The 12,862-nt window shown below is 34.6% G+C and overlaps 1 protein-coding gene across 1 annotated transcript in view; it reads right to left on the bottom strand.

The window, feature by feature from the left end:
• Positions 1-12,862, bottom strand: part of sema6ba (sema domain, transmembrane domain (TM), and cytoplasmic domain, (semaphorin) 6Ba) — a 177,983-nt gene that overhangs the window by 46,357 nt on the left and 118,764 nt on the right. The window contains exons 6-10 of the mRNA XM_077222303.1: positions 10,569-10,667; positions 8,907-8,997; positions 8,476-8,595; positions 6,110-6,198; positions 2,341-2,558 (exon numbers count right to left, since the gene is read on the bottom strand). Coding sequence (XP_077078418.1) covers positions 2,341-2,558; positions 6,110-6,198; positions 8,476-8,595; positions 8,907-8,997; positions 10,569-10,667 — 617 coding nt within the window. The remainder of the gene's footprint in view (positions 1-2,340; positions 2,559-6,109; positions 6,199-8,475; positions 8,596-8,906; positions 8,998-10,568; positions 10,668-12,862) is intronic.

The raw sequence follows: 12,862 nt of genomic DNA, 5'->3' as shown, positions 1-12,862 counted from the left end.
ATGACTACATCTAGCAGAGCAGATATAACACCAAAAATATTCCACTGGAAGTTGATGACGAAGCTCATTTTTATTCTAATCATACGAACACAATGAGAGGTAATCTACTGAAAACAGCCCTCATCATCTGCCTGATGGACTGCAGTATATCATACTGAACGCACACTTACCCGTGGTGCCTGGAAGACTAGTGAGAGCTCTTACAGTGTGTTACGAGCTCTCGGGACCGACACAAAGAGCTGATAGAACAACATTTGGGCTGGTTTTATGATGCACTTGACTGTTTATCCATTTAGCTCAGAACAGACCAATTCATTCCCTTTCATAAACCCACAAGCTCAGATTATTGGCTGGTTGTTGTACAGTATCTTCTGCCATATCTCTCCGTCTCTCTCTATCCCTTTATTTTGGGTCTACAGTATGCAAATATCTATTCTCTATTGGGATTTATTTTAAGTGGGAAAAAAAATTGTGTTGTTTCAGTAGGCATGCGGTGCCAAAGCAGCGTGTTCAATTCAATGTGGAATTCAACGTCAAATCTTTAGTTTTTCCCTTGTTCCAGTGATCATTTATTCTGAGGTATTTCCAGGTATGCTGTGGAACTATATAAGCACTCTGTGATACAACAACATTTTACATCTAGTGTATGTTTCAATCACACGTGGAGTTCTTAAAGTATTAGATACTCATTTTGGATTTTTGAATTGATATGCCACCATTTGCTCTGAGAGCTTTTAGTTTCCACAGAGATTTAAAATGTCAGTGTACACACCTCTAGTGTTTCATCTCTCACCTTGCGTGCAAATCAGTCTGTGGTCGTAGTTATGGCATCAGATGGTAATACCATGGTACTTTGTGAGACAATTATCATAAACAAATTCTGGTGGTCATTAACCTGCCTGTCAGCAAATGAGAGTTAGAACAAAGACTTTGATTGCTCTTTATATTACAGTATGCGCCCTTATGTTTCCTTCCTTACAGTGTACTTACCTGTACTGTGTAATATAACGTAACTACAACTACACCTTAACTGAAAGTAAGTTCAGGGTTAGCACCTAGTTATTGTAATTACTATAATACGTACATAGTATGTACACAAGGAACAGGGCTGTAAAATAAAGTGCTACCAAGACTTTATACATAGAAAGTTGGTGCACTCATATTACTCATGAATGGGAGAAAGTGCATATTTCTCTAGATGTATACAGACAAACACAAAGGTTGTTTCTAGCACTTCACTTTCTCTGACTCTCGCTCTCTTTGCACATTTTGACAGATGTCACAACTGCTACTGTATTCTACAGCACAATGTGAGCTGGCCATTTCCAACCCTCTGGAAAGCAAATCAGTGATTTGCCCAATTCTAAAATGTGTTTATGGCGATTATTAACATCCGTGCTTACTGAATTTTAGACAGTCTTTTTCCCTGAGACAATCAAACTCTCACAACTCTTCGCTTTGTCTTTCTTCTGGAGAGAAAAAAAAGCCCTTTTAGGCAGACTATCAAAAGAACAAAATCCAAATTGCCTTGAAATTGGATTCATTCGTGCTGCTCGGGTTCAAAACAGACTAATAAGAAGCTAAATCACAGAGGAACGAACGTACGTGCGTGTGTAGAACCGCTTTCCATTTCCCTTCAATTTAGTTTCCTAATCTTTACACATTTACGGTGCGAATGTCACAAAACATGTCCAGATCATATTTCACCACCACCACCAAAAGAAATACAATTTTGCTTAAAGGAAAACAAGCCTATTTTAGGACATTCTTTTAATTACAGTTAAGAACTTTCACCCTCATTAGCATAATGTAAAAAATCTCATTCTCATAACCGTATAATTACTAAAGATTTTGGAATTTTTTTGTGCTTAAATGTCATGTCAAGTAAAATAATAAAATAAAGTACAATAAACAAAAATAAATAAATGCAAATTAATAAATAAAAAAAATGCAAATAAATAATAATTAAGAAATTAAAATCAATTAAAAATATGAATTAATAAAACAAAAGATAAATAAAATACATAAATATAATTCACAAGATTGTAGTGTGAAATATGGCCCAGACATGTTCTAGAGAAATTCACCTTTACAGTGCTTTACAAATAATAGTAACCGGAAACATCCTGGAAAGGAAACTGATAAGACAATAAATGGTGCCAATATGATTTGAGGAAATAACCTTCTCAGAGGTTTTTGTCCTTATTTGCATCAGGGCTGTTGAATCACATTACTGTCTCATCTGCATTCATCATTCACACACACACAGATCGTTCCACTATACTGCAAATGATCCCACCATACCCTTTAATATTCATCCTGTATGATGAGTGTGTGTACCTGTTTGAGGGTGTTGAAAAGACCCCCAGTATGACGTCTCTGCCCTGCATGCGTATGATGGGGCTGGTGGACTGCAGAAGGTTGAAGTAGAAGTGCGAGTCTCCAGGGATTGAGCAGTTCAGACGTGCTTTCAGAAACGACGTCCACTGGCGCTCTAACACACGCTGAGAGCCGCCCAAATCACCTTTACACACACGTGCCACGCGAGACACCATCACCTAACGCATACACAAACACATTCAAAAATAAAACAGATCAGTTTTTACTCCAGACAAACTCTATTCAGTGCCAGAATCAAAGTGACGATTCACTGGAGAACTGCTTTTCAACCCAACACTTCAATCTTGAGAATTTAGTCTTTTGACAATACTGTAAAAACTTAAAGGGGCCATATTCTGCACTACTGTAGCATTTTTTTTCTCCCCCAGAATTCCACTCATAATGTCAGTAAAGGTGTCTTGTGCCAAAAGCAGTCATAATTTAGTTTTACTCAATCATTATCCAAGCTCTCTCGGACACTCTTTGCAACTGGACCTTTACAACACTGTACCTTTAATATGTAAATTATCCAGGTTATGATTGGCTGAGCTCTGAGTACAGGCAAAGAATATAGAAGAACAAGAGGCGAAACTCAATAGAACGTTCCATTGCAACACCAGCGCCCAGCAGCAGCACTGCGCTTCCGCCATTTTGGGGTGAAAGCACCTCGGCAGTCCACTGGTTATGATGTGTCGTTCGCGAACAAGCCGCTCTAAAAGCCAATTCTTTGAAAAGAGCCGGACTTCCCATCACTTCCCATCCACTTTTGCTGTCGCTATGGCAATATCAGCTGCTTTGAATTTTTTTTTTTTTTTAAGTAGCCTACATTAAAGATCAAATCCAAACTGAATTATGACAACACAGAATAACGTACAATCACAAGATCATCAAATCCCTTTTAACAGTTTATTACACAGACTTAGACAAGTGTTCTACTTTTTTCCCACAAAACCTTTAGTATTAGTATTACAAACACTGAATTAATACTAACATATAACAGTAAGTAAAGGACATGCTATATCAGATAATTGGGAATGTTGGACAATATAACAGTAATAAAATAGCTTTACAGTCAAATGTTTTTTTTTTTTTTTTTTTTTTTTTGCAGTAGCTACTATCTTATATTAATGACCATTAAAGCAAGACTATGTAAACAAAAAAACACAGCCACAGTCCATCATGTTCTATAAGATCATCATGTTTGTAGCATGATCCAGGGGATTACCCATACAGAAATGTAATATATGTCAATATTTACATTTATTCATTTAGCTGACGCTTTTATCCAAAGCGACTTACAATTGCTATATTTCAGAGGTCGCACGCCTCTGGAGAAACTATGGGTTAAGTGTCTTGCTCAGGGACACATTGGTGTCTCACAGTGGATTCGAACCCGGGTCTCTCACACCAAAGGCATGTGTCTTATCCACTGCGCCATCACCACCCCACTATAAGTAAATATAAGTAATATAAGTAAATTACATATATAAGTAAATTACATATATAGCCTAATGTCAGTGCCCATATGTCTGCTGCCTATATGAGAATATATGCAAAATTCATATAAAACACATAGACATATGAAACAATATAGCAAAAATGGCCGTTTTCTTGGAAGTGCCATATATTTTCCTGTATATGCACATAAATCTTAAATATATGTGGCCTAAGACGCATATATGTATATATGCATTTTTACTTATTTCAATGCATCAGTATCACATGCATGTATGTTTAAATACATTTATTAAATATGTGGGAAACAAATATGTCACATATTTATACTTAATGTTGTCCATATATGTAAGAAACCAATACTATACTCTATAATATATGCAGATATAGCTACAGTATGGTATCCTATATAGGTTAACTCAAATATTTTCTTCACATGTTTGGACACATAAATGTTCATATATGTTGCAGGCATAGGCTATATTGTGTTCTCAGATAAGTCAAATATATATATAGATGTCATGCTATTTAAAATATAACATATATGGCCATATATTACATTTTTGTATGGGTAAAACGTACAAAATATATTTCAGGCCTAGTGGAGTTGGTAACTAATAATAGTAATAAATGTGTAAAGTTTCATACCATGGAAATACTCAATAAAGCAAGAAAAAACTACCTCAAATGTGTATTTAATGATGGATTAACTGTTACCTGTGCTGTTGTCCTGTAACTCCAGTTGGAATTTTCACCCCAAAATGGCGGCCGCGCTACCGAAGAAGTTTCGCCTCTTGTTCTTCTATTCTCATTGGTACAGGGCAGGGCACTGTCAAGTTCCTGAATACTGTATTGGCTTTTCATGGGCAGTCACATATTAATTTGCATGTTATGATCTTACAACCTTGATTAATTATGCATTATTATAGGGTAACTCAACCCCTGGTCAGAGCCTGACTCCACCCACTGGCAATATTTGAAAAATGCCGGGCGTGGTGAGCTGGTGCCTGCTTACATCAGGCAGTACCACAACATCCAATAGGAAAATTCAACTGCAGTAGCCACCGTTCAACCTGAAGAGGGCAGCACTCAGACGTTTTTACACCATATAGAATTAAAACACTTTATATCCAAATGTCAAAAAATGTACTCGAATTAATGAACAGCATTAATAAAACCCCAGTCTTACAGATCATTAACTAAAAAAAAAGTTGTTTTAGGGATTTTTATTTTTTGGGGGGCTAACATTTTGCAACAAGGCCCCATTTGTTAACGCCTTTAGTTAACATGAACTAACAATGAAAAATACTTCTAAGGCATTTATTAATCTTAGATAATGTTAATTTCAACATTTACTAATACATAATTAAAATCAGAATTTGTATCTGGTAATATTATTCAATGAACCTGAGCTAACACGAACTAACAATTAATAGTTGTATTTTATTAGCTAACGTTAACAAAGATTGTAAATAATTGTTTGTTCATTATTAGTTAAAAGTAGTAAATGCATTAACTAATCTTAACTAATGGGACCTTATTGGAAAGTGTAAGCTCACTGAATTCTGCACTCTCGCCAAAACTCCCGTTATAATAAGGAAAACCTTAATAAGGAAAGTCTTAATTGTACCATAAATCTCTTAATTACATCGTGTTAACACTTTGTTGCTTATAATGAAAGGATTCGCATTGAACCAAACAAAACCTTGTGTGTTTTCAGGGGTGTTTAAAAGCAGCGTCTATCAGCAGGCACTGAATATGCCCAATACTCTGTACTACCAGTACTGTACACACATACTACCGTTTTTGTACCGACTGGTACCAGTAGTACCGGGACATTTGACAAGCCTATTTACAATTTTACATTGTTACGAAAGATTTTTATTTCAAATAAATGCTGTTCTTTAGAACTTTCTATTAATCAAAGAATCCTGAAAAAAATCATGGTTTAAAAACTAAGCAGCACAACAGCCTTCAACATTGATAATAATAAGACATTTTATATATTTTATATAAGACGTATTAGAATGATTTCTGAAGGATCATGTGACACTGAAGACTGCAGTAATGATGCTGATGCTGACAATTCAGCTTTGCCATCGAAGGTATAAAGTACAATTTAATATATATTCAAAACAGTTATTTGAAATTGTAATAATATTTCACAATATAACAGTTTTTTTACTCTATTTTTTGACCAAAGTAAGCTAACTTCTTTCAAAATCATTAAAAAAAATCTCACATGTAAATGTCCAGCTGTATATTTCTTTCTCACCTTCTCCAGGTAGTTGAACTCCATGGCCATCTCTCTGAAGAAGAAGTAGATATGAGGTCCCCATTCCACGGCACTCACAAAATAAGGCTCTGCAAGACACACACACAAACACAGGCTTTCATCAACAGTCTTTCTCAACAGTCTGAGGGTGTCCTATGGTGAAATTGAAGCTCAAATAAGTAAACACTCATAACTCATTATAAAGACATTTAATCTGAACAAACAACATACTGTATGCACAGTCCCAAAGGGAGGCAGGGAGAGAAAGAGATATACAGCGAGAGAACGGCACAAACACAAGTGAATGAGGCAGAGATAGTCCTCATAAAACATGCATGTCCTCTTAAATAAAGCAAAGAGAGTGAAGAGAGGACATTCGGGGGTCTTGAAAGTTCAAGGGGGAACTTCAAAGTTCAAACAGAGAGCTCTAAATTATACACACATCCACGTTGTTGCCTGAATGAGGCTCCGAAAGCACCGTGGCAACGAGGTCTCGCATATTTGTGAAAAACAAGTCAGGTAAAAAAAAAAAAAAAAAAAAAAACATTCCCATTTGGTTTTGTTAGCACTCTCTGTGTGTCTGGTGTGAAATCACACTCAAAATTCAGTGTGAACTGCTTGCAGAAACTATTTTAAAACCCACAAAACAAAACCCCACTTCAAACCGACAGGTAGACAAAGAAGCAATCCTTTTTATTAAACAATTCCTGAAACAACTTCAAAGGAATAATCCAGGTTAAGTGCAGCTTCTGCTCTGTTGACAGTTTATGTGAGCATTAGCACAGAAAAACAGTTTGACTTGCTGTATCACTAAAAAATGTTTTAAATATAGTGTTGACACTGTCATGAGCAACTAAACAAGTCAACCCAGTTTCTGTCGGTCTTTATTCATGTGAAGTAACCAGTAGGGGACATGTGGGACGTGTTTTAACTAAGAATGGGTCAATATGGTCAACTAGTCATCTAGATGCCAATGTTCCTGTTATAATGCATAACAGGTGTCTGGTTTTCGTGGATAGTTTTTGTAACAAAAAGTTATTTAGCTAATGTCTTTGTTGGTTATCTGTCAGTTGTCCTATTGAAAGGCCAACTTTAATGTCCATATATCACAATGTTAAAACGCACTGTGTTTAGTTAATAGACATGAAACAGCCTAATTATACAGGGTTTCTTTAAAATAGTCAAACAGACTGGTGATTTTGAAAATATGTAGTATTGCAAATCCACAAAACACTGTTTAAATGGAGCAGAGCTTTTATAACTCAACCAACAGGAACTGTACAGTACAAGTCCAAGTAACTTAAAAAGTTCACTTCAAAGGGACAATTTAGACATCCAATAAAATATTTAAATAAAATGATCGGTTCTTCTCAAATTATTTGAATCATTTTAGAAAGTTTTATTTAAAAAACAAAATAAAAAATAAAATTACAATTAATTGCATATTAATCAATATTTACTGAGAAAAGGCCCCAAATAAAGATCATTTTAAGTATTTTTTTATTTTAGATGTAATGTTTTAATGATCCTTTGGAAATCATTCTAATATGCTGATTTTGTAAGAAACATTTCTTCTTATAATTATCAATGATGAAAACAGTTGTTCTGTGTGTGAAAACAGTGACACATTTTTCAAGGTTCCTTGATTAATATAAAATTCAGATATATTTTATATAGATTTTTTCTTTCAAACATTATACATGTCCTTACTGTCACATTTGATCAGTGAGTTCAAAAGTATTAATTCATTTAAAATAAAAATATCACTGACCCCAAAACTTTTGAATGGGAGTGTTCTTTATTGTGGCAGCTAAAAGCACTGAAAAAGCTCTAATTTTTAGTGCATTAAGCATGATAAAACATAATTTCTGTTCTTTTTTAAAAAACTAAAGGGGGCGTTTCAAAACATAAAACTCTAGAGGGGCGCAGGCTGATGCTTTACATGCAATCTGCAAGCAATCACATCACTACCAAATGGCAGGAGCTGATTGGCCTCTGCTGATCCTACAGCCAATGATATTCCATACATTTAAATAGTCTGGTTCATTGTTTGCTGTAAGCTAGTCCTGTAGCGTACCTGTAGCGAGTTTCTCTGAAACCCTCCAGGTCCACCTGCCTAGATCTGCTACGGGATTTATGAATGTTTATTTATGCAGCAGTGAGAAATCTTATATGCTCACAGCAGCGTGTCTGTGTATCTATTAACAGTAGCAGCATATCCATAATTGCTCTGCAGCAGCAGCAATAATCAGACCAAATACATTAGCACGGCCATATTCAATAACATGCTAAAACTATTCAGAGGGTTGTCATAATTTAATAATAATAAAAATATATATACATACATATACTGTATGAAACCTTACCTCTGAACCATTTGGAATCATGTTTGATTGTGCGCAGGGCCGGACTCTCTCCAAGACTGCGGTAAATGACAGCATCGATGGCCAGGAAGTCAGTAACTGTCCCTGTGAACAAGCTGCCCTCTGAGGGCAAAGGGCAAAGGTCAGTGGTCAGTGACCAGAAGTGAGCATCGACATTGTGCCATGATGATATATGCGGCAAAGCGAAAAGTCCTTCAGCATAACGATGTTAGGAAAAGGTTGTTAAACACATTTATGGAGGCAAATTAAAACAACTATAAATGAGGCGATATTAAATATTATGTTGTGTATCTACTGGGTGTACGGCTCTTATTATCAGAGATTAAAGGTTGATAAAAAAAATCAGTGCATTATGTGAATAATGTGAGGTTAGATGTTAGAGTCGTTACATGGCCAGAAATGTGTCCTGTTACCTGCAAACAGAGCCACATTAGCGTGTTTGGGATCATACGGACATCGGGCCATTCCGCTGATGGGCTCGCCAACCAATTCCAGAGTGTCTCTCTGAACAAACACACACACACACACTCTTTGTGAGGACGGGATATGACACTCTCTGAGAGGATGATAGCTGTTATAAACCACACATATCTCCAAACACATTCACAAGTGCTGCTATCATTTCAACACGCTTCCAGCAACAGTAGAGAGTGTGAGTGAGTGTGTGCATGTGTGAGAGAGATGGACCCTTCAAACGCAACTTCAGTGTGTGTCTATTTATCTCACAACTAAAACCAACCCCAAAAAACCTGTCTTCAGAAGGGTTTTCTCAATTTTATATATAAAACAATAAATCAGTATGGCTTTCATTACGAAATATACTGTAAAAACAAAGACTTTAAGGTTTAACTATAAAATGTGAGAAGTGGCCTGAAAAATTCATCCCAAAATCCAAAGAAAAAAGAAAAGAAAATATATTGCATTAAGAAAATGATGCATTAATTATCAAATGACTAACTGAATATTTGGTAACACTTTACAATAAGGCCCTATTAGTTAACATTGGTTAAAACATTAACTAACATTAACTAACAATGAACAATTCAATAGTTCAAAAAGTTCAATGTTAGCTGAGGTTCATTAACTAATATTAGCAATATTAAAAAACATTAATGTTACCAAAAGTGGTAACCAAAGTCATTATCTCTCTAAAGAAAATACATTATTTGGTAATTAATGCTTCATTTTCTTAATGCAAAATAGATTTTCTTATTTTTTTAACATTTGATTTTGGGGTGACATATAATTTAGACATGTTCCTGACAGATTCAGACACAAAACGCTTAAAATGAACATAATCTCCTCTGAACTCTTTTGCTGTAATTTTGTGCATCCATTTATTGAGTTTTAATAATTAAGTCAATTGCACTTCCATCAATGTTCCTCTTTCATTAGTGTTAATCCATGGATTCTAATGAACTGATTATTTTTAATGATTCAGTTGAACTGATTCAAAAAGCCTTTTTTAATGACTGGACAATGAGGGAAAAAATTGTTAAGTAGGTGAGACGCGTTGCAATCAATGCAGAATATGATAATATTCTTATAAAAAGTATTGCACTGCTACGAAGTTGACTAGCAACGGGAATAACAAGAAATGTGATCAAACCGATTTATCAAATTTTATTCTTTTAGTAATGAAAAAATAACTGGTTCTATATACAGTGTATACACTATATACACTCTAAAAAAGGATTTCATATTTATATGTAACTTGCTATTTCTTTGTCATTAATGGTAAAATGTACTAGCAATATCTGAAAACGGGTTCTTTTTTCAGTGTACTTAAATACGCAAAACATTTTTTTTCATGAGCTCAAGGTAGATTGATTAATTAAAAAAAGAATCAACTTACAGCTGAAATCTCTCATTGTACATACATACATACACATACATACATACTGTCCAAGCTAAAAATGAAAACAGCTCCAGTAGAAATTCTTCTACATATTTTAGGATGAACAGAACTGGATATTGTGATGTTTGTGTAATATTACTCTTTACATGCTCTACATGTTTGCTGAGGGTAAACACAGGGGAGCCAGTGAAGTCTGCAGGCACAGAGGAACACTCACCGTGTAATTGGCACACAGTGGGTTGAAAGCATTCGTCCCGCACACGAACAGCCCTCCATCATGGCTCAACAGCACCTTAATATAATTACGACACTCCTCCTGAGGTAAACAGAGAGAAATAGAACAATTTACTCTTGTTTGTACTATTATATATTGTGGCAAGCAGGGCGGGCCGAGAGCTGTGGGAACGGAGCGTGAGCGTGCAAATGAGCGTCACCTGCACCACACCGGTCTCGAGTCCCACGGAGGAACTCTGGAAGGATAAAAGCTGACAGTGCAAAGCAAGAGAGGACCAGGCGTGGGACTTTACATTGGTGCTTTATTTTAGTTTATGCGGCAGTCTCCGTGAGGATCTCCGGTTACCGCCTCTTTCTTCTCTTATCAACAAACCTTGTTACAATATTTATTCTAGTTGACAAATTTGTTGATTGCTTATGTTGTTTACAATATAATACAATAAAATATTTTGCCATGGTAGTGAATGAGTGCCATATTTTATACTATAGTATTTTCACTATACTTTCCAAAGTACTTTATAGGAATAACATGATACATGTGATTTGTGGTATTATGATTCCATGTCTGATGTACCATGTAATAAATGAAAGTAAAATAATATATAATATAAAATACAATAAAATAAATTAACAAAATATTTTAATATAATTTAATTTAAATAAATAAAATATAATTATATTAAATATTTATAAAGATAAATATATTATATTAAAATATATGTATCTTTATTAATATTTAATATTTATTAACATTAATTGTATTTTTCATTTGCTCTGTTGTCCTTATTCCACACAACATTTTACTAATAGAGTAGGCTTCAAAGTTCTGAGAGGTCTGGAAATAAACAAAAAGCTTTGCGATTAAAACTGAAAGAAAGAGAGATTGAGATTTTGTATAATTATGTTATCTCAATATACATAAAAATGACTATTCCTATTAATTATTGTGTGGAACAGCGGAAATGATTTCAAACTCTGTGTATTTGTTTTGCCGGGCTGGTCTTCTTTGAATAACAATGACTTGGCAGCATTTGGCTTTCATGTCATTTAACAAAGTTATCTGAATACTAATTAAAATTTTAGTGTAGGAGAGAGACAAACAAAAACTTAGTGTGTACGTGTGTGTGTGTAATGGGTCAGACATATAGAATAAGATGGACAAAAGAATAAGGCTGTAAATATTTACACAGCTTCACAAGTCATTTTCCCCCAGACATCATTATTTTGAGAACTGTGTTTGTTTTTCAAGACAGACACTAGATAAGAAGGTCCCAGCTTGCAGCTCCGTCACAGAGCCCACAACATTTTTCAGTTTTTCAGGGCAAGGACCCCATGAAACAGGGACCCCCGATACAAAATCTGTCAAACAAAGCTACATATTAAGCATAGGCTAGCCTTCAATATTAATAGAAACTAACCATATTATAATCAAAAATAAGTTATATAATGTTAAGACAATAGATCAGAATTATGTACATTGTTTTTGTTGCACATGCATCACTCTAATACTTTTATTGTTAAAATTAAGATTTATGCATCATAATAAACAACACGATGCAATAAAAATCCCAATTCATCACTTGTTTGCAGTTGTAAATAATTTTAATGGATTTGCCGTCATACATTTATATTTTATTAATCAGATGGACAAACATTTACCTGAACTTTAGCTACAAGTTTATTAAAAATTAACATTTTAATTTTACTGTCAGTTGGACAATTAAGAATCAAATCAATAAGTAAATAAGTGTGGGTTAAAGTGCAGATGTTCTGTGTTAGCAACGGCTCCACCATTACAAGAATAGCAATGTAGTGAGACATTTAAGATTATTTGCAAATCATTACTTTCACAAATAATCGGAATGGAATCTAAAAAAATTAAAGATACAAATATTTTTATGTAGTAATCTATTAGTCTGCATTTACATTGCGCGTTTCTATTTTTACATGCCATACTTTTGTCCCTTGCTAGTATCACTATATCAATTGCACTTTCGAGAGTAAACCCTGCATTTATGTGAAGATGTCACTTCCAAAACTTTGCAGCATGTAATTGGCCATCAGTCCTCTTAGCAGCTTGAAAAACAATACTTTTATTTAATAGATTATTATATCTATATAGCCTCACTTTACAATCACTAAAATGCTGTCACTCATCTCAGTTCGCAATCTCACAACGTTCCAATAAAATCAATAAAATTGTCTACACACACTGCATAATGAATATCTTACTTGCATTTACTTATTTATATTACATATTTATAATAATAATTTTTT

Source organism: Siphateles boraxobius, unplaced genomic scaffold (assembly GCF_051911475.1).
Source record: "Siphateles boraxobius isolate OS27281-9 unplaced genomic scaffold, OSU_SipBor_1 86, whole genome shotgun sequence".
Taxonomy (NCBI): domain Eukaryota; kingdom Metazoa; phylum Chordata; class Actinopteri; order Cypriniformes; family Leuciscidae; genus Siphateles; species Siphateles boraxobius.
This window is presented reverse-complemented; position numbering and strand designations above follow the sequence as displayed.